The 23,561-nt window shown below is 35.2% G+C and overlaps 1 protein-coding gene and 1 long non-coding RNA gene across 2 annotated transcripts; both read left to right on the plus strand.

Annotated features, from left to right (window-relative positions):
• The first annotated feature begins 8,035 nt into the window (after positions 1–8,035).
• LOC125656229 (uncharacterized) lies at positions 8,036–12,207 on the plus strand. Its single transcript, XM_056161067.1, has 4 exons — positions 8,036–8,129; positions 9,329–9,497; positions 9,785–9,960; positions 12,054–12,207. Exons 1-4 carry the CDS (start codon positions 8,056–8,058, stop codon positions 12,205–12,207), a joined length of 573 nt encoding a protein of 190 aa, XP_056017042.1. The 5' UTR covers positions 8,036–8,055.
• Positions 12,208–13,297: 1,090 nt separating this feature from the next.
• LOC130052991 (uncharacterized) lies at positions 13,298–17,370 on the plus strand. Its single transcript, XR_008801417.1, has 3 exons — positions 13,298–13,497; positions 16,132–16,215; positions 16,444–17,370. It is a non-coding gene; the product is annotated as an uncharacterized LOC130052991 (long non-coding RNA).
• The last annotated feature ends 6,191 nt before the right edge of the window (positions 17,371–23,561 follow it).

The raw sequence follows: 23,561 nt of genomic DNA on the forward strand, positions 1-23,561 counted from the left end.
GTATAGATTCACTATATCGTGTGTAAGGTATTATAGGTATTATAGGAGAGTCTTTGCTAAACAATGCTGTTAGGAAGCGGAATTCGATATTTAGCATTTTCTTTAATCAGACATATAGAATTGAGAACTAGGTTATAGCTTAATGTTTTCTATTTATACTATATGGGAGAATATAATTGAGTTTTACATACATGTACTTCGGTGACACAACGGTGTTCAAGTTATATGTGTGTTTCAGTATATTTACAGTGTTTATTTTATTAATAGGTCTCTATGTAGGTGATCAGTGTATTGCGTTGACCTTGACCTGTCGTGGTGGCCATTTTTTGGGCCGGAAATTGCGTGCCTTGTTTAGGTTTGTGAACTTTGCGTATTCGCAACCTTTTTCTATTTTGAATTGCTATTTGTTCATGTTGCTAATTATGCATGTTTATAATACATGTACTACATATGAATCCTTGCATAGGAAATATGTTTGTATATATGATTGAGGTCAAGCAAATCTTGTACATTGCTTAAGTCACTAGCACAAATTGTAATGTGTTTTTATTTATTTATGTTTATAGGAGCACTGTCATTGATTGATTACATTACACTACAACTGAGAATAAACGGTGAAAAGAACTTGTGTGTTACATATATGTATATTTTCACGTTCTTGTGTATATGATTTCATGTATTTTACATAAGAATCCTTTATGAACGCAATAGTAGCGATGTATCGAACATGTATGATACAGAAAACTTGTCTGTGATGTCCTTTAACGACACTATCCGCGCCATGTTGTTTATGCATCGAATGTCGGGCTAGTTACCGTCGTCATGGTGGGCGGGGTTTACGCGAGAATCGGCGATTCGCCAATTGTAGGGCAAAGTTGACATCGATACAACTGATGTTTCGCTAGCAGACAGTCCGTTAAGAACTATGCTCAGTCCCACGATGACGGTCCAAGTCACTAATGGTGCTTAGTACCTGGGTGTAAATCAGATAGAAGGAAAAAGGTGCATTTAAACGCGTATCATTGGATGCAATGCGTAAAGTTTTACCGATATCCTCAAGATATTCCATTTATTTGTTTTCCTCGCTAACTCACATGATTTAATCAAATGCATTTTCTTATAAATGGTTGTAGCGATTCCTTTCTTTGAAAAATAGCATTTTGATAGAGTAATTTGATAGCAATTGAAGAATTTCATGCTTGTTTACTTAGTTGTTATTGTAATCTGAAAGTGACATGCCCTACAAATAAAACTCCGAGTGGATCCGTATCTCGAAAGTCCTGTATTGCACGATATGCACTTTTTCATGTCTACCCAGAGTTATTGTGTCTTACACTATTTGTTCTGAATACTTTGTAAATTTGCCGATAGGTGCCGTTGAGTTTCAAACTGCAATGAAATTCAGCATTACAAAACCCAGTGAACAGTGGGTGGTTATGAAAATTGAATTGACGATGACGTAGAGGAAGCAATGATTTCATAGGTCGATTTCCGTGGAACATTGGATTGGATTGATATCAGTATCTAGTTAAACTGTGTTGACAACTGAAATGGAGTCAGTGCTTTAATGCCCTCGGCTACCTTCATGAGTCGCTACCTATGATAAAGCACCAATGTTGAAGTGTTAACCGGTATAACTGATAAAAAAGATTGCAAAGATAGTGCGTTTACAACTAGGCTACTACGACTGGTAAGAGTCATTTAAAGTGTTTGTATTTCTTGCGGCTTTGTAAACATAGATGATACATCAACAACTGTATGTACTATATCCAAGGTATCTAGTAACTATGTATATCTCTTGCTTGCTTTCAATGTCGCCCTGTATTGACAGATACAAATTTAAATGTCGCCCTGTATTGACAGAATCAAATTCCAATGTCGCCCTGTGTGTGTAGAATCTTTTATTCTTGCGCGAGAAGATGGTAGAAAAATTCTACTCATAATTCGATTACTCTTGGTGTTTAAGCTGATCTGGGTTTTGTTTCGTCACAATTGAAGTTTATCTTATTCTTACCTTTTTACGGTCACAAGCTTATTTACGAAGTTTACTGCATTTCTACGGTACATGTACACCCCTATAAAATGACAAAAAACCCCCAAAAAACAAACAACCAAAAACAAAACAAAAAACACGCCACTGTCCGCGGTCATTTTGGACTCACATGTACCAAACATGTAAATGTTATTTTTGTCGACTTTATGCACTAATCTTACATGTATCTTGACTACAATAAAATAGATCTTCAAATTTGTCATTAGTCCTGCTCTTCTGTATCCATGTACAATTGAGATACGTTTATTCTGAGCAGTTTATTTACTCAGTTTCACTAACGAAACTATATTGATTTATCGCATTCATCACCGGTAGTATGAATTTTGCTTATATAATATCAAATCCAATAATGATTTATTCAAAGAGCAGGGTCCTTGCTTATTACGACGCTGTCATCTCATGGATAGTTATGAATTGAGAAATGTACCACAAGGTCAGTAATTTAATCATGCACATCTAATTTTTGAAAACAAGAACAACTAAAATTTCTGAATCTTTTTTCCTACAACATTCTGCCACTACGATCCCCGTGTATAATTCACGCCCACAGGCCTACAAAAGCTCTGTAGGGAAACTAGGGGCAGTGCACAACGATGGAATTGGGCCAGAATGGTGTAGCGAGGGGTCAAAACAGTCAAGATCTCCACTAACATACAATAGTTTCTTTACTTTTAAAAGTCAAAAGATGGACTTGTCACTCGATATATGTTCCTTCATGAATGCAAACAATAACGAAACAAATGTACGTCGGTAAACATTTCTCGAGCACCAAGAGATTTGGTGTCGAGAGAAGCGAGGGACCAAATCGAGTGGCAAGAGAAAAGTTTAACAACATACCTAGTACATGTTCCACATGAGAAATGAAAACTCTTTGTGGTCTCTATTTAATGTATTATAACCCTTCCGTATTTTTTATCCTTTAATCAAGATCATCAGAGTTTATCTTGATTAGTGCAATTTTGTATGGGCTGAGTTTGATAATTTGTGCCCTCAAGTGGAGTTTACCTGTATTCAACAGCCAGGTGAGGGTGCACAGTGAGTAGTTTTCAACTATTATTAGTGGGTTTTTTTTTTACACATTCAATATATCTTGCTCACGAGAATATTAACAGCTGTGAAGAAGAAACTTCAAACATTATTTGCGACTACAAATACCAGAACTGGTGCAAATCAAATGTGTATTCTAAAGAATTCTAAAAAGCTTTTAGTAAACTTGAAATTGCAAAACTTTTTCTCAAATCAACAACATCATAATGTATGACTTTCCAACACTTTACACGACCATTCTTCACGATGAATTAAAGATTAGACTTTTTGACATCATAGACAGTTGCTTCCTCAACAAATATCGAAAACGGAAATATTCATTTCTAGTGATCAGTCATACAAAAACTTACTTTGTTAAACACCACTCTAATTCCACGTGTAGGTACTCTGAAGTTGAAATAAAAATTATGATGGAGTTCCTCATTGTCAACATTTTCGTGGTCTTTGATGATCAGGTCTTCCAGCACTCTGTTGGAATTTCCATGGGCACAAATTGTGGTCCTTTGTTAGCTGACCTGTTTATATATTCTTATGAAGCAGAATTTATTCAAAAACTTCTACACGAGAAGAAATCTTTTGCTCTGGCCTTTAAATCTACAGTTAGATATATGGACGACGTATTATCTATTAACAATAATAATGTTCGTTCATATATCGATTCGATATATCCATGTGAACTCGAACTAAAAACACCACAGAGTTGTCCACTTCTGCTTCATACTTAGATATTTTATTGAAAGTAGACATTAACAACAAAGAGACAATTCAACTTGATGACAAACGTGATGATATCAGCTTCCCCATCGCCAAATTCCCATATTTATGTGGTAATATTCAATTATCATCTGCATATGGTGTTTATATCAAGACCTTGTTCTGCGTATGATCAGTTTTTAAATCGAGGCAAATTACTGACAAACAAGTTGATGGTACATGGATTTCAACAGTCAACATTTCGCAAGCTCCATGGTCGTTATAACGATCTAGTTTGTCAATACAACCTATGATAGGGCTAAATGTTGTCTCAAGTGTTTCATACCGATTGTTAGGCCGTTCGTGGCACACTGATTTTGACTACAGATAACTCCGTTTGCCTGATCGGGATGTTGGGCTCATGGCGGGCGCGACCGGTCGACAGGGGATGCTTGCTCCTCCTAGGCACTTGATCCCGCCTCTGGTGTGTCCAGGGGTCCGTGTTTGCCCAACTATCTATTATGTATTGCTTATGGGATTTATGAGATTGATCACTGATCGCTATCTTCAGCTTTCATACAGATGAACTCAATATAGTTGAAAGTTTGTACTATGTCAATACAACAGGAGACCTTAATAACATTGATTCATTACACACCAATGCTAACGATGCTAACAAACACGATTTTATTTTGGTTTAATAAATCTTTGTGATTTCAATATATGTACTGTCCATTTCGATATTTGTGGTGAAAAGAATTCTTTTACTTCAAAAGTCACAATGAAAGATGACGATAACGAAAAGTGATCAATCTCATAACTCCTATGGGCAATACAAAATAGAGAGTTTCTGGTATTATGAATAATATATCATTAGGATAAATGCCGTCTGACGTGTTTCATACCGATTTTTAGGTCGTTCCTGACACATTAATTTTGACTACGGATAACTCCGTTTACCTGATCAAGATATAAGACTCACAGCGGCTGTGACCGGTCAGCAGGGGATGTTTACTCCTCCTAGGTATCTGATCCCACCTCTGATATATCCAGTGGTCTGTCTTTGCCCAACTTTCTATTTTGCATAGCTTATTGGAGTTATGAGGTTGATCACTGTTCGTTATTCACACCTTTCATCATTACTGTTTCCTCTTATCGTCATTGATATTGCATATAATTTATTATGGTCAGATCAATTTTATGATGGTGAAATAAAAACAAATGAATGAATGACACATATTGCTTCAATTGTTGATAATGAAGCTAAAATTTTATAGTATGATATAACATTTTAGCTAGCTTCCTCGCCTCCCGCTTAAATACATTATAGATCATTGCGTTTTATCTTACACAGTTGGAGATCACGGTTTGGGAGCACGGTTAGATGCGCTCTGCTACGATGGAATACAGTTTGTTGAGGTTTTAACGACTGAAAATTAATCATGTTGGTCGTAGACAAATTTTGATAATCAAATAATTTGCTACAATCAAGACAATGGTACCGAATGACGCCAAGATTAGGTAGGATTTAATACGAGCACCACGATTATTCCACGATTAAGACAACGATTTCAATCGTAGCACAAATAGTGATAGTTTGAACATAGCATCAGGGTAGATTCAAAGCATTATGGAGTATAATTGATTGTCAATTTTCTTCGGGGAGTCGACGAGTCATTAGAAATTAGCTTGCAAAATTACTATCGTGGCAATATAAACGGTGTTGCATCAAATATGTATATTTCATTGCATGCTTTTCACTACCATGTCTAGACCAGGAACCAAGGGAGCGCTAGTTGACATTAATTTGATTGACAAACATTGTTAAAATCTAACAATAAGGACTATTACACAATGCGATTGCAAAATACAACATCAATAATTGAAAACCCAGAAAACCTTTTAGATTTATCTAACAATGCGTATTTTAATGTAAAACGTTAACTAACGTTAAGAAAAATATCTTTTCAAAATCAAGGAATTGTAAATCATGTCACGTTCATGACGTCATTCTGAAAAACTGACCGTCAAAATTATACTGCATGTATATGGAAACGATCTCCTTAACCAATACATGTGCTTGGGTCGTGTTTCATGCAAATTGTTAGGCCGTTCTTTTCACACTGATTTTGCAGTACAGATTTACTCCTTTTACCCGATCAAGATATAAGGTTCACGGTGGGTGTGACCGGTAAACAGGGGATGTTAACTTCTCTTAGGCACCTAATCCCACCTCTGATATATCCAGAGGTTTTACCAACTCTTGAATTTGTATTCGTTATAGGAGTTGAAATTGATCACGGAGAGAGTTGGGCAAACACGGACCTCTGGATATACCAGAGGTGGGATCAGGTGTCTATGAGGAGTACACATCCACTGTAGAACTGTAGACCGGTCACACCCACAGAGAGCCCCATATATGTATAACTAAACGGAGGAATGCGCAGTCAGAATCAGTGCGCTAAAAACGATCTAACGATTAGTATGAAACAATGAAAGGTTGTGATGGCAAACTAGATTGTTATAACGACCAAACAATTTGCGAAATGCTGAATGTAAACGAAACTGTTGAAACACCTGTAACATCAACTTGATTGTCAGTAGCCTGCCTCGATTTACAAACTGATCATATGCAGAAAGAATCCTTGCGTATCAAATTATTTGGGAGATATAAACACCATATGTCGGTGATAGTGGGATATGGCTTATATATATATATATATATATATATATATATATATATATATATAAAGCACTGAAGAACCAACAACATTCAGTATCCAAAACTGTCGGATCTATGTTAAATAGATACAATGGTCAGGGAAAATAATTATATAAAGCAGTAGAATGACCAACGACATGAACAATTGGAATTGTCAAATTTTCGGGACAACCTGTCCCTTCGTCAGGACGGGAAAGGATTACATTATGGAGAAAACACAAATATAATTAACAATAAGCACTAAAGCTACATTACAAAACTAGCTAAACACTTTTACAGCGGATTACATGTTGCAGGCTCTGTTATTAACTCAAAAAAGAATAACAATCAGAGCGTGAACTCATCATGTCTGGTCACTGTGGTATTAGTCGGTAAAGTGTAAAATTCATTAACCCCTTCTCTACCGTACCGGTCAATTTGACCGGTGGCGCGTAAAAACAGGGCAACGCAAAAGGAGTGCCTCTAAATCTTTGAAACTACGGTCATAAGATATATGATCTATATATCATATTTTTGGAAATTTTCTCTATTTTTTGACTATGTAAAAATCAATAAAGTAAGTAAAGCCATTAGATTAAAAAAAAGCATATAAAGTGAAGGATGGCTTCGTCTAATTATGACGCAACGCTTTTTCGCAAGGTCATTTTCCCCCTCGATATGATATTTTTTATTTTCCTTATGAATTCAATATTTTTTTTATATTTTTGAATAGCATATATTCCCTGCTTTCAGAAGATATAAAAATTATTTTTAATGCCTGGCAAAGTTATAAGAAAAAAGCAATTTTTTACACATGTACGTTTTCTTACGATTTTATTTCTCAATGTTTAAACATATCGGCGTTTTACCTATATTTATATATGGAAATAGGGAAAAGTAAATACAGCCTGTAAAAGTAGAGGAAATTTCCTCTTTGATGGGCCCTTATTTGTGTTATAATTCTCGGTAGTTTTTATATTACGATAAAATGAAATTGGGTCATGCTGCGCGGTTTTCTTTAAAATTAGCGACAAAACGTCGTCGCTATAAAAGCGATCGACGCGCGTCGCACGAAAACTATAAAATTTGTATTGTCCTCTTTTAGTAAATTCAGTACATTTTCATACACTAAAACAATATACAGATAAGTATGAAATAATCAGCCAAGTATTCTCTGCTTTTTAAAAAAAAGCATAAAACCAATATTGGTATATAACAGTTACACAACCTACTTGTAGCTTCATAAAACACCTATTGAGAATGTTACATCGGCAGAGTAAATTTAAAAAAAAGATAGATAGATAAAATACTTCAAATTCGGATATGAACGTTATAATTGTTTGGAATAGTAATAATTTTCCCCTGCCAAACAAATAAAACTAAAAGAAGTTCGCATATAGCCTCTAGGCCTATACTTTTATTTTTCCGTGATCGGGATCGCGGACCCCGCGGGATTTTCTGAAAGTGTGCACGGGGAACACATGTGTTTCGGTTTCAACGAAAACAACACAGCTTCACTGTCACAGCGAAGGCTTATATTTTACATCTTTAAAACGACCTGATGTCAGAAGATGCCATGGATCTCCTGTTGCAGGATGACCCAAACGATCATGCATTCAGTATAAACATGTACATGTAAGTTGATGTAGCCACATAGGCTGACTAGAAAAAAAAAATGCAGTTTTGTTATGTTATGAAAAATTTACGATTAATCAACGCGATTTGATGCCATGATTTGTCGTTTCATGAAAGAAAATATTTATATTTTATGATATCTAAACCAAGTGAATAACATCTAATTGCTTATTAAGAGCTGACATCATTTAATCTGTCCTGGTCCGGCATTAATCCGTCTGATTAACACCCCCTTTTTTCAGAATTCTCTCCTTACCTGACGCTCGAGTGTAAGAAGGGGTGGATAGGGGGATGGGGGTGGTTTTAATCAGACTGGGCATTCATGGCCGTTGGTTAGAGGGCTATTTTCAAGGATTTTTCCATGTTTATTAAAAATTATCTTTCTATGAAAAGAAAACACAATCTGGTAGGAAAACACATATTACGTCATTGTAATGATAAAATTTATTATCATAATTTGAATTATTTTCTTCATATTGTAACAGAAATATAAACGAAATGTGTGTTTGGGCCGAAATGGAGGGGGGGGGGGGGGGGTTACATGTACGTAACATCAATCAAAGTCTGATTATGACAGGCTAATGAAAAATCATATATAGATTTCTCTTTTATCCAAATGCATGTATTTTACATACACTGAGTAGCTTATGACCATAAATTACATGTATTACATACATGCTGGTACTGGTATGCTATGAGCTATCATCTTGCCTAGATTTTCTCTAATTTCGACTAAATCCACACCCCCATCAGAGTACCATGCAAGGGGATTTAGACACTGTGTACCATGAAGAACCAATTCAATTCTACTTTTGTATCTGGGGTCACATACTTTCCCTCAGAGTTGCAGTATTTTTGCTGGACCCTGTAGGTTTTAACCTGAATTTATTCAGTATCCCCCCCCCCCCCAATGTACATGTTAGGCATAATGCTGACACCTACATCATGCATATCTTTTTTTTTTCATTACGCACTCTGCTACTCTTGCAATGTATAATAAAATATTCCATTCATTTCTAACACATGTACGTACGCAATCCCTTACCAAATGTCACTTCAAATACAGGACATCTCTATCTTTAAATAAATTTGAGCTGTACTTAAGTGCGAAACTGTCCCTTGCTACCATGAAACTTATATTTTGCTTTAAAACATGAACCAACAATTCTTAATTGTAATTTCTTTTCATCTTTGAAAAGGGTATTGACATCCCAATATTTAGTGGGAAGTTCCCAGGTATCGTCCGCTAGTGACAGTCTGCTGGCAAATTCAGACATGCGATGGAAGGATGCTGATGTGAAGGATACAGAGACACCTGATCCAAGAACTATGGCATTTCATTCAGAGTGTCAACCTGACATTCAGTTGGTATGACTCTTTGAGGTTGAATATAGGGTTAAATCTGTATACATTTGGTTAACAATAAATAATAATTAATAAATCCCGATAATACATTTACAAATGGAATCATGGCGTCATGATACACTGAAATGCGTTCTTTACTGCATTACTAGGTATCACATACATACAAAAAGAGACAAAAAACCCCGGAAAATCATTATTCTGTTTCTAATTACAAGGTATGACAAGTTTTCTAAATGCTGACAAATAACGTAAGGTGGCCAAAACTGATTTTATTTGCAATTTCCTTTCAGATATGGGACCCGATTATTCAGAGAACTGCAGATTTTATGAAGCTGTTTTTGACAGAAGATTTGGTTTTCTCCATCTGTATTGCCACCAACCATTATGCTGAGATGGTCATATTTCGAGGGAAGGATTGTCATTATGCTTCCCAAGGAAATTCGCATCCTCTCACTGAAGAGGAATTGTATAGGTATTACTAGTTTTAAAGTACCGATATTGTGACAGTGATTTCCAGTTTAAAACGAATAATAAAATGCATGATAAAAAGATTATCTTTACCAAAATTAATCTTGCTGTGCGTCTAACACATTTATTAGATGTGTACTACAATTACCTCTGATAAAATTTCATAAGTAATTAAATGCATACTAGTAATTTTCAGAGGGCCTTGACTATTGAAAACATTTACAGAGCCAATTGTGCATTCAAAAGCTCTGACAATACATTAGTATTTAGGGCTAAGTATTAAGAAATTCTTTTTTTTCCAGATTTTTGTGCATTATCTTATACATGTTTGCTATGAAGTTCCAGTCGATAGACAGATATTGGTCAGTGCATGCCGCTATCGGAAGAACCAAGTACAGTGTATCAAGAATGGTGTCTAGAAATAAGTTTTAAGAGGTTGAATATAAGAACATTTTTGTTAAATATGATGCAAGTACATTTAAATCTAGTGATTGAAAGTAAGTACGTGAACATTGGTATACGTTGAACTTGCAGAGGAAAAACGGGTAGTACTTTTTGATAACATTTGATAGGTGCTGTTACTTAGCAACCAAATATATTTGAATGCAAAAAATTAAATTATTTTAGATTAACAATAAAGATCTTTGTTTTAATATTGCAATATTTATTCTATTTAGTGGAGCATAATGGCAAAACGTCATATTATTAAAAAATGATGGATATGTATAATGTATTTAAAGTACAAAGTTTCCATTTTATGACCTTTGACCTTAATTCTTTTCATCATATTTTTTGTTAAAAACCTTTTAAAATGATTAAGATTTATTTAAAGATTATATTTTTAAAATAATGTGACATTTACTAATCATCGTTCAATGCAATTATGTTTAAATTGTGTCGAATGTATGTAGAAAGGCAAATTATGGTCAAAATTGTACTCTGAGTGTTGTTACTTAGCAACCAAAAATATTTGTTTGTCAATAAAATTGATTTATTTGATTGTGATACTTTTGTAGTATTTTCAAAGGCACATCAGCTCATACATTTAGAATTTCCTATTTTTGACTCTAATCCAGTGAGAGGGGTCGTAATATATATATTTCAGAGAAAAAAAATTGCAAAAATGTGCACTTATATGACCTTTGACCCCGTAGACCTCTTTGAGGTCATGGGATACCTTGACAAACTTTATAAGAAATTATTCCCTGTCTAATTCCTAACAAAATTATATGTCATATGCCTATCCCAAATCGTGATACATGCAGATTTTATTCGATGTAAAAATATTGTCATTTAGTCTTTAAAAACCTCTAAAATGTGCCGGTAGAGAAAGGGTTAATGGACGAACTAACTTGGCCGATCAAAAGGTGAAACAATTAATCCGTACATCGTGGTATTTTCCCCATGACCAAACTATTGAAAATCTAAATTTCAGATAATAGTAAATGAAATTGGCGTAATGTCTAAACTATTGGTTACTTGTAAGAAACTAAAAATGGAACTTGTTGATGAGTGTCAACGATGTTGGCAGTGCTGGTACTGTTATGCATCCAGTTGGTGAAGCGAGGCGATGTATCATTGGTAATATGAGGCGGTACGCAGATATCTTAAGAGAAATAAAGTTATGAGAAATAAACCGTTGTCGTTGATCAGAGGGAGAATAACATTGTCATATCAAAAATAGGTTTAGCCAATGTTCATTCTGGCAAAGTCAATCATTTTGTTCATGTCGTTAGGACGGAATGACTTTAGTCTGTGCATCCAGAATTTTTCTTTTTTCTTTCTATCTGTGGAGCTCCAGGTTTGGTTGTGATCAATAACCACGACAGTCATGTCTTCCCATTTGTGGCCATCTAGGTTGAAATGTTCTCCAACAGGCTCAGTGATTCTTTTGGTTTTGATGGTCGACCGGTGGTTATTAATACGTTTGCGGAGATCTCCTTTTTCGCCAAGGTACTGCTTCTGGCATGCTTTGCAGCTTATGAGGTATATGCAGTTGTTTGTGCGGCAGGACGTGTTTCCGAATTTTTTTTAGTTACGTCCAGTAACCGGGCTTCTGAAAGTGTCAGTATCCTCGCTATGCTTGCACAGAAGGCACCTTTTGTCAGAACAAGCTCTAAAGCCCCCGTTTGGCAGTGGGTTGTCCAGTCTTGCTCTATCTACCATGTCCTTGAGATTTCGAGGCCGTCTGAAGGCTGCCATTGGTGGCTCTTTGAATACTGTTGCCATTCTTTCGTTGTTGTAAAGAACTGGCAGGTGTCTACGCAAGATGGAGTTGAGACTCTTCAAGACGGGATGGAAGGTAGTCAAAAGTGGGACTCTGTTACTTTTTCTCTCTCTCTTTTTATTGTAACAGGGTGTTTCGGTCTTTGCTGGACAACTCATCGATTGCCGATTGCACTGGGGCAGCCCTATAGCCTCTTCTGCATAGGTGTGTTTTCAGGAGTTGGCTCTGTTCTTGGAAGGATGTTGTAGATGAACAGATGCGACGAACTCTAGTGGCTAAACCTTTGGGCACTCCTTTGAAAGTATGAGGAGGATGGCAGCTCGATGACATCAAATATAGGTGAGAGTCAGTTGGTTTTGTGTGAAGACTGAACTCTATTTCACTATTGTTCAGAGTGGATGTGGTGTCCAAGAAGGTGTTCGTTGAACATGAAATTTCCACTGTGAATTTGATGGAATGGTGGAACGAATTGGTGAGAGAAATAAAGCCGTCGAGACTCTCTCGGCTGCCAGTCCATTTCATTTCTATGTCATCAATGAAATGCAACCAACTGAGGAGCCTGGAAGGCGACTGGTTTAGTAGGTTGCGTTCAAGTCTGCCCATGAAAATGTTGGCATATGATGGAGTCATCTTGGTTCCCATAGCAGTGCCACTTATCTGCTAATAGTGCTCACCGTTGAACATGAAGTTGTTCATTTTGAGAACATGTTCAAGTAGTTTAATGCGAGATACACTTGAATAAAATCTTATCTCAACGTCAGAAAATTGCATTTTTCCTTAAACAGCGTTATCAAAATTTCATAAAAACTGGTTAAAACGCTATAATAATATTCATAACAATCTTATGAAACTGTTTCTTTACAAAACTATACAAAATGTCTGTGAAAAATAAAGGAAATCTATCGCATAATAGCCGTGTTTCGAGTTCCTCCGGAACACAGTGTTTATTCTGTTTTTAGTCACGCCGCGTCAAAAATGTTCCACAGGGTTACTTCCGGTATATCGTTGTTTACCTTTGTTTACCAACAGTCGACACTTCGTGTATTAGGCCTAGTAGGGTGCAGATAGCGTTAATTCTGTCGATCATCATGAAATTTAAATACACATGTAATAGTTTGGGGTGTATGCGGTACATATTTGTTTATGAGCGTTTGATAAGCTACTATTAATCTACGAAATACAACGAAAGATTTCGTCAAGAACAGAAGAAGACGATGTTGTCGTGTAACTCACACAAGGCCCAGCTGTCTAGTAACCGGAGGGGGAAAGGAAAAGAACGTATTAGACTCAGTGACACCTGTCAAACAGGTAAAATGAAAATTATGACGATATTTTATATATGATTAAACAAAACACAATGTGCACTGCTTCATAAAGCAGACATTAGGTCCAGTACAGTCTAGGGCCTATGTGAAATAGAATTTACGTTATCAAATCAGGGCCAAAATGGACATAAACATGTAACATATATAATTATTAAAATGTAACGGGAACCAGTCTGTTTCCGGCCGCAAAGTGCACTCAGTCTGCCCAAAGCATAACAACTATCAAAGTACCCTTAAACTCTGTACTGAAGGGCGTAATACTAAGGGACAGACTAAGTCCACTGACAATGTCAATTTACAATGACTGGTCCTGTTTTTTTTCAACCCAGGTTCAGATATAAGATTCCTAGATTATGATCAACACCTTTGAATAAGAATAGAGTTTGAAAGTTTTAACAGATCATTTATTATAGTATAATGCTGAATAATTTGATTGACAACAAATAATAAACAAGTTTTCAAAATAACCTCCAAAAATGTAAACAAAATAAAAAGGTAAATGAGTTAGAAATCGAAAATGAATTTAAATAACAGAAATATATAAGGGGGAAATGAAAATATTATGGCCTTAAAATATCAAAGGAGAAGGGAATAGGCTTCCATACAACACCTAACAAACCCAAAAGCACATGGTGACTCGCTATACCAGTAAAACTGTATGTAAATTCTAAGTATCAATAAGGTACTAAGCTCAGTAATTTCTCTACATAAAAAAATAACTACAATGCTCTATAAGGTAAAGTTGTAAAGGGATATCTAATTCAACCTTGATCCAGTCTGACTCTATCCAGGGACTAAATTACATCTTAAGAATTTAGACTATTTCCTAAACACGATAAAAATAAGACTGCACGAGCAGTCCGGGATTTAACCCAAGAGAAGAAGAGAAGAATAGAGAGAGCTCGAACCTGTGGGTTCTTTAGCCTCTAGTAAAGTGACTTGAAACTGCCGCTGTCACTGTTTATATACTAACTCTAACCAATGAAAATGACTCTAACTAAGAGACTTTGAAAACTGCAGGATGAAAATCTAAAACGATTTCTGGTGAGTTTAAGGCACTAGCTTTAAACCAATGAAAAGTCAGGAAACAAATTAATGTTGGAATGATTGACAAGATGGAGGCAAATTCAACAGTATAAACAGCACATGTGAAAAAAAATAGTAAAGTGAACAATTTACATCAGATTCAGACTTTACACAAAAATGATGATCTACAGGAAGTATAGTAGCATAAACATAGGTAATGAATTAACAATTTAAATATCAATTAAACCAAACCTGTCACAGATTTAAGACATAAATAATAACAATATACAGTGAAGAGTAATATATTAGCTATAACATTATAGGCAATATAGGTATTTGAAATAGCTTTATTATTTAAAGATAGTTTAGATTGAATTAGACTGGGTTTCTAAGTGCAATGGTATAGCCATATGTGGGTGAGGATAAAATTATCTACTTGGGTATAGTCAATATGCTGTCTAATTTGAAAATAATTATTTATCAACTAATACTTGTGTCACAATTAAGACTTTGGAGTTTGATTTCTAATGATATACTCATGTAATTGGAAGAATTTTTAGCATGGCTTTTGATTATTGTAGTAATGTTATTGACTTTTCTTCACAATCCAGTAGGTATTTGTGATTACTGCTCATATTTACATCACTGAACAAAATATATATCTGATCATGATTAAGGGAAAAATATTCCTTTCAGCAACATCATTTCAATTATGTGCTCATAGACTGGTCCAGCGCAATCTCTAGTATAATTAGCCATGTATATATATGCTTAATCTAGCTATATGCTTTTTAAAGCTAATTGAAATAGCTATAGAAAGCTAACTGAAATAGCTTGATATAACTATTTCAAATCTTCTATCAAATATAGTTTTAAAGCATAAAAATTGAATTTCTAAGTGAAAATATTTCATCCTTGTACTCAAAACAACACACTGTAAACAAAAAATGCTTCTTAAACTATGTACCTTAGGAAGAATTTTGATTCTAAATTGTCAAATTTTTAGGATTATTTTAAAAGTAGTTGTTAAGCAACATTTTACTCATTTTCACCGTTGAGGATCAATAGAATGATATATTGGCAATCAGATTCCACATTGTAAAGTCATCATATACTTTATCAAAGCTTCGACACACACAAGGTAGTGGACAGTTATGAATACAGAAGACATTCTCTTTCCATGAAAATTCTTAAAATGGCATATGATCTATAACTAGAATAGTGTTGTGGTTAATTCAAAGTACATGTATATTATTATGTGCCATTGCACTTAATAAATTTAATCGAAACTAGCTTAATGAAGCTATTTGAAATAGCTTTATAAAACTATATAGCTAAATATAGAGATTGTGCTGGACCTGATAGATATAGTAATACAGAGGAAATCCATCATATGCATCAAAAGTTTGAAAAAGGTGAATTGACTTAAATATTTGTAAACAAAATTGAAAAAAAAAAGAAATTAGGAAGAACCTTTTGTCTTCGTTTAAAACATGTTGGGTAGACTTTGAAGTTGTTTGACTCGGCTTTATACATGATACATGCTAAGTGCTCAAATGACTCTTGTGATGATGGATGCATATTTTTTCAGATTGATGTCAGAAGTCTGAATGCAAACAAGCTCCCATATGACTACAATGTATAAGGGAAATTAGATATATGTACAATAAATATGGTAAGCTTTATTGATAAAAGTCATGAAAACTCATACATTCACAGTTTTAATATGAATTACTTCATGTATTTCCAAATAAGTTAAAAAATATACATGTATGTGCAGTGAACAGTATTCTTAACAAATACATGAATTATAATTTCTGCATTTTCTTTTTTTTTTACGTCTTTGCTTCTCAAATTGACAAAAATCTATTATCAATATTGTGGCATCTCTCCTTTTTTTCAGGTATATGGGAACTGGATAATTTCCCATGCCTTTCACTTGAGGTCTTCAGTTTCATCATTAATCATGTGAATGTCTGTATGCCAAACTCTCATGATGTCATGTCATTACTGGACATTCCTTAACACTGGTTTATTTCAGCCACACTACCTATAACATTGCCAAAATATTAGACTGAAAATTTTCAAATACACAATATTTGAAGCAGCAAAAGAAACGAATTAGATATGTATAACACACAAAAAAGAAGAAATTAATTCTCACCTGGCCGAAATAAACTTTTTACTCCTTTTTAGCTCCCTTTCACTGCATACCAGCCGATAACTAGCAGTCATTATATGCAGATCAGTCATTGCTATCAACCTGTGTATATATGCAATGTGAAGATAACGAACAGTGATCAATCTCATAACTCCTACAAGCAATACAAAATAGATGGTTGGGCAAACACGGACCCTGGACACACCAGAGGTGGGATCAGGTGCCTAGGAGGAGTAAGCATCCCCTGTTGACCGGTCACACCCGCCGTGAGCCCTATATCCTGATCAGGTAAACAGAGTTATCCGCAGTCAAAATCAGTGTGCCAAGAACAGCTTAACAATCGGTATGAAACACGTCAGACAGCATTTGACCCAATGCGAGGTTGTATTGACGAACTAGATCGTTATAACGACCATAGAATTTGCGAAATGCTGACTTCAATCGAGACTGTTGAAATCCCTGTACCATCAACTTGTTTGTCAGTAGCTTACCTCGATTTAAAAACTGACTATACCCAGAACAAGCTCTTGCATATGTAATCAGCTGAGATATATAAACACCATATGCAAGTGATAATGGAATATTGCTACACAAATATGGGAAGTTGACGATGGAGAAGCTGAAATCATCCCGTTTGTCATACAATTGAGTTGTCAGTTTGCCGTTAATGTCTACTTTCAATAAAATATATGTTGAATAAAATATGAATGAAAATTGTTGTTCTTTGTTATTCTTTTCTTTTAGATATATACCCAATAGCATATTTCCATACACAGTACTAAATCAAAGGGGTAGGAGAGCAAGGATATAAAATATAACCTGGCTCATGTTCAACTGGTTCCATTCTTGTATACAAGTGGTTTGAGTGGAAATGTACATTTCTGATCTACATGTAAAGTACCTTGATTGCACAGGCAATATACATCACTTATGTTTGAATTTACTATTAAAGAGTACTCTTTAATAGTAAATTCGACCCCAAGCGATGAAATTACCTGTGCTTGATTGGTATTAAAAGTTGGAGCAAAGATAAATGAAAGTTCTTTTGATATATTAAAATTTTTGCAGTGACTGAACCATCGGTATGGAGCTTGGATAAATGATTATGCAGATTCTAGTATAGATCCGTACTAAGGGATAGATTATCTGGTATCCTCGTATTTTATTTAATTGGAAGATATATATACCCCCCTTCTCACTCCCTTGTGCAATTGCTTCGTAATTTTTATGAGCCTGAACCATAAGTTCATAATTGAAATTCTCTAATATATGATGCTTTATCATCTATTTAATGACGCATGAACACCGATGTAAAATACATACACTGCTCAGATGTGGATGAGGGTACAAGAATACCTATTCTTAAGATTGACAAGATGTTACACCGTCTATATTATATTTTTAAGAGTCAGTACAAACCTCATAGGTTTTCCTAAAAGTTGATATAAGCAAACTGGCTAGAACAATGACGTTTCTTTTTTGGTTCAGCTTTCACGTAATGTAATAATCGCACTGAATTTCGGCTGCTCGTGGTTTTCTACACAAATGACGCCATCGTTTCCTCTGCGTGAACGCTTTTCCCGGGTTTGGGAAAAGGTAAACTTTGACATCTTCTCAAGTAAATGTATATCCCTTACTATCCTTTATCTGATTTGCGACAGTTTGTGCCGCAAAATCTATATTTTGTCAATGACAATTTTGTTACCAGTGTAAACAAAATTAACCGGAAGTACCCCTGTGAAACATTTTGTTCATATCACGTGACCGGCGTGGCTAAATACGAAAATTCCTGGGTGTTCCGTAGGAACTCGAAACACGGCTATTGACTTGATAAATAAAGCAATGAAACATAGTTAATGCCATTGGAATCAGCACTTTAAAATACATCATTAATTATTCATGTATAACTGCAGACTTTTGGAATATTTATGTTTAGCAATTAGCTACAATAACTATTGGAAAAAACTCCTACAAAATCCACGTTCCTATCATGCATAAATCAAAATAAATCAATGATTTTGCAAATATTGATGACATCACAGGCGGGTGGAATAGCTTTAAATCTGCTTGTCAGCTGATTTTTTGAGTTTTCTTTGATAATATATGTTTCAAGTTTTTGTATATAGTGTGCACTAAAGTAATCTTTATAGTACACTGTAACCTTGAAATCGCCTCCTATATGCCTATACATTTAGAATAAAGAAAACCAACATGTGTACATATCGACTTGGCATAGGTGAAAGATGGCGATATTTTATTTCGATCAAGGCATAGTCCTAAAGATAAATAGTTGCAGGTTTAGGATTTTGATACGGAAGGTAGGATATTTTCGTTTACAAAAGATTTGGCAGTGAAAGTGGGAACTGCTCAATATTTGATTTGAGATTATGAAAGGATACTGCGCCGGTCCGGATCACTTTTTAAATTTATCATATCAATGTCGACATATGAATCATAAACTGCAAATTATATGAGTGCATCTATCACCTGTGTCGAGGTGATAAAGAACTGAAAGTCTGGCGACTAGAAATATCTCTACATCACTTGTATGACGACGTTAAACGAGGGATTTCCCCACGTGATATGATGTTTGTTTAGGTATTGACAAACGATTTTTACTAAAATTATGCACCGATTGGAAGAAAATTATTCTGATTTGAATATGCTGTTATTGTTATTTTACTTGGGACACATTAACCCCAGTGTGCAATGTTTTTGTATTACTTATAGGAAATTGATCACTGTTCGTCATTTTCATCTTTTCATAAAAGTGGATGAAACCAAGCATTAACATCAGTGACAAAGTTATTTTTACCAAAACCTGGAATAGTGACGTCTCAAACGTTACATTTTGTCTTTGTAGAATTCTTGAGAATGTTCACCACATCCAACACTCCAGTTTATGAATCGTCCACAAATACACACCGTTGGACTGAGCTTCTGGACATTCTCCGTGAAACCAATGTGTCTAATTCATCTTCCCCTCCACTCCCTGAGGAATCTCTCCCACGCCACGAGGAATCTTTCCTTCTCGCTGAAGATTCTCTTCCATCTGCTGAGGAATATTTCACACTGAATGATTCTGGAATGAAAATCATTTTCATTGTTGGTACGCTGCTCTTCTGTTTTGGAATGGTTGGAAATTTAATAACTATGGTAGTTATTGTCGTCATGAAACGTCTCCACTCTCCAACTTACGTCACAATCGCCTGTCTAGCTATATCCGACTGCGCAACCTCCTCCATGCGTTATATTAGGTTCTTGCTTCACGTGATTAAATCTTATTTCCAGGTTTATTCGACAATACGTATATTAGATATATTCTCTTTTTTGTTTCTGCATTCTGCAAATTTTCACATGATATTGTTATCGTACATTCGCTACATTTTCATTGTTAAACCTCTAAAGAGTCTAGAAATTACTTGTACTAAGGTATTTAAACTGTCTGTAATGATTTGGGTTTTCTCCATTGTAATAAGCGGAGCGTACGGAGTAAGACAAGTATTATATATAACGGACATGATATCGTATGATGTATACAACAAAACTGAAATTGGATTAGCTCTCTATGTCGGCGGGGTACCATTTGTGGTGGTAATATGCCTTCATATTGGAAAAATTTGTCACTTACGTAATATACCAGGACGAAGCGAGAGAGCTCGATCAATGTCCCTCATGTTTTCGATGATCATCATGGTATATCTAATTACTACAGTGTATCCTATGTTAAATATAGTTCTTGAATTCGAATTTAAATATTCTAATAATTTGTTTGATTTTTTTCTTTTGATAAACAATAGCATAAACCCTTTCATATATTTTGCATTTTCACCTCCAGTTTTAACACTACTCTCGAGATTAAGAAATTATCTCAAAGATATGTAGAAATTGTTTCCCGTAATTTTGGTGCTGTCCACTAACGTCCCATGAACATGTTAAACAGCAGGATTCCACTAGGATACCTCGTCAAATCTAAAGACATCAGTGATGAAAATCATCGCAGGAAATTTACGATGTTCGGCGCTTTGACTCCTGTCCCGTTCCCCAAGAGAGACAGAGCATTAACTTTAAATCCGGACTTGTCTTTCATGTCCAGTCTAATATGATATGCCAATCCAAAAGTACTGAAGGACTTGTAAATAACAGCAGCTGGAAGCAGACTGCAATCAACAGATAAGAATAAGACACTAGTCTTTCTGGAATCCCCCAGTGCAGTGCCCACCTCGCCACATGTTTCAACGGTTTTTCAAAATGATACAGGAGGATCGAAGGATTCATTTTATTAAATTCGAACATTTCATAATCAACTTAAATCGATCTTTAAAAGCTACGTGAAGCTTTTGCTTAATATATTTTTTATGGATATTGATATCTTTACAATGTGTTTCTGTATTCATTGAACATTTATTGGTATAATAAAGTTTTTTATATTCAAATTATTTGTATTCATGTACCGTAGATTTTAATGGTTTTGTAATTTTTCCGAATTATTTCCCTCTGTAATGTCTCTTAAAACTGACGGCTATACAATGTCACTGACCAATCAAATCAATTGATAACTTATGACGTATTCAATTCATTCTGGCAATTGTTTTCTTTGTTTTCAAGCATGGAAATTTCCAACAAGAGAATTATTTAAATTTGTTTCGGTTAATTACAGTAATTTGTGTGAGTTCTGATGCAAACTCCTACGAATTTTGGAAATATTTTAAGTGCGTATTTTTATTTAATTTGCAATTAAATCTGTTACAACTTAATCGAAATCTGAATTGTGTACATCTATAAATACACTGTGGCAACAGTCCAAGATGTAGGTCAAAGGTACATGGCTGCGGGATGCTTGAATGTAGTGATTATCGGACACTCATATATGTGTCGTTTACGATATTTTGTTTTTTTTGAACACCGTGGTATGACAATTTACGCTTATACCCATCACAACACAAATTTGCTCAACATTTTAACGTCATGTCAATTATCTCCACAGAATAGAGCAAACAAACAAGTGTGTTGGCAGTTTTTGTCATGGCTTTACTTATTTTAAAATATGATTGACAGAAGAAAATGCAATACAATGTATAAATGATAAATGAAATTCACAATGAGCAATGAGACATCAATGATTATATTCCATATTCTCAATGACCACGAATCATCAATGCTTAACCAATATTCACAATGAAGTCTATTGATAACTGTTCAATATTCAGATATCAATGAAGTTAAATGGTAAATGGTAAATTCCTATCTAGTGATCAGTCATCCAAAAATTATTTTGTTAAACAACACTCGGATTCCACTCACAAATACTCTGAAGTTGAAATAAAAATTATGCTAGAGTTCCTCGATGACAATATATTCGTTTTTTTGGTGATCAGGTCTTCTAACATTTTGTTGGAGTCCCCATAAGCACGAATTGTGCTCCTTTCTTAGCTGACATGTCTTTATATTCCTAACAAGCAGAATTTATTTAAAAACGTCTGGATGAGAAGAAATATCTCTGCTGTGGCCTTCAATTCGACATTTATATATATGAACGACGTATTATTTATTAACAATAATAATTTTCATTCATTTGTCGATTCCAACTCGAAATAAAACACACCATAGAGTCATCCACTTCTGCTTCATACTTAGATATCTTATTGATGTTAACAACTAACTAACAAATCAACTTTATGACAAACGGAATTATTTCAATTTCTCCCTTGTCGACTTCCCACATTTATGTAGCAATATTCCATTATCACCTACATATGGTGCAGGGGTTTCAATAGTCTCGTTTAAAGTCAGCATTTCGCAAATTATATGGTCGTTATAACGATCTAGTTCGTCAATACAACCTCGCATTGGGTCAAATGCTGTCTGACATGTATCATACCGATTGTTAGGCCGTTCTTGGCACACTGATTTTGATTACGGATAACTTCGTTTACCTGATCAAGCTATATGACTCAAGATGGGCATGATCCGGCCAATAGGGGATGCTTACTCCTCCTAGGCACATGATCCCACCTCTGGTGTGTCCAGGGGGCCCGTGTTTGCATAACAATCTATTTTGTATTGCTTGTAGGAGTTATGAGATTGATCACTGTTCGTTATCTTCACCTTTCAGTCCCATTATCTAATGCCTGTAGATATCCACCACAAGTGGGCATATTTTGTCCATGCCTTGACAAAACTGCACTATTGACGTAAAGGAGTAAAGTGAATTTGAAATTTTTCACACGTGATTTTATACAAATCTGCTAATATACCATTATGAAATACAGTTTGGGCAATATCAGAGAGATGGAAACATCTGGGTATAACTTAGGGGTGAAGTTTTGTAAGTCGGTGCAACCACCATTTCTAGCGAAAATGAAATTGGACATAGGGCTGACTGCGGGTGTGATCAGTCGACAGGGAATGTTTACTCCTCCTAGGAACTTGATCCCACCTTCACTGTGTCCAGGTGTCCGTGTTTGCTCAACTATCTATTTAGTATAGCTGATAGGAGTTATGAGATTGATCACTATTCGTTATATTCACCTTTCACATGGTATTGTTATTTCGGATTTCAAACATTTCAGTTGAGCATCACTGAAGAGACATTATTTGTCGAAATGCGCATCTGGTGCATCAAAATTGGTACCGTATAAGTTTTACATTATGACCCCTGGGTCGAGGCCCCTGCTGGTGGACTGTTAGTCCCGAGGGTCTCTACAGCCCAGTAGCTAAGTACTTCGTTACTAGCTGGAAAATACGGATGCATATTTAATTGCTGTTATAAAATTTAGAAATTCATTCCAAAATTAAGGATTATCTTTCTCATGCATAGCTTTTATCGTTAGATGAATTTGACTCCACCTTTTTGACAC

Source organism: Ostrea edulis, chromosome 3 (assembly GCF_947568905.1).
Source record: "Ostrea edulis chromosome 3, xbOstEdul1.1, whole genome shotgun sequence".
Taxonomy (NCBI): Eukaryota; Metazoa; Mollusca; class Bivalvia; order Ostreida; family Ostreidae; genus Ostrea; species Ostrea edulis.

Coding starts and splice junctions, on each gene's coding strand:
- LOC125656229 (XM_056161067.1), top strand. CDS start 8,056: ATGTCAGAAGATGCCATGGATCTCCTGTTGCAGGATGACCCAAACGAT. Junction 8,130..9,328: donor TTCAGTATAAACATGTACAT/GTAAGTTGATGT, acceptor ATCTTTGAAAAG/GGTATTGACATCCCAATATT. Junction 9,961..12,053: donor CCTCTCACTGAAGAGGAATT/GTATAGGTATTA, acceptor ATGCTTGCACAG/AAGGCACCTTTTGTCAGAAC.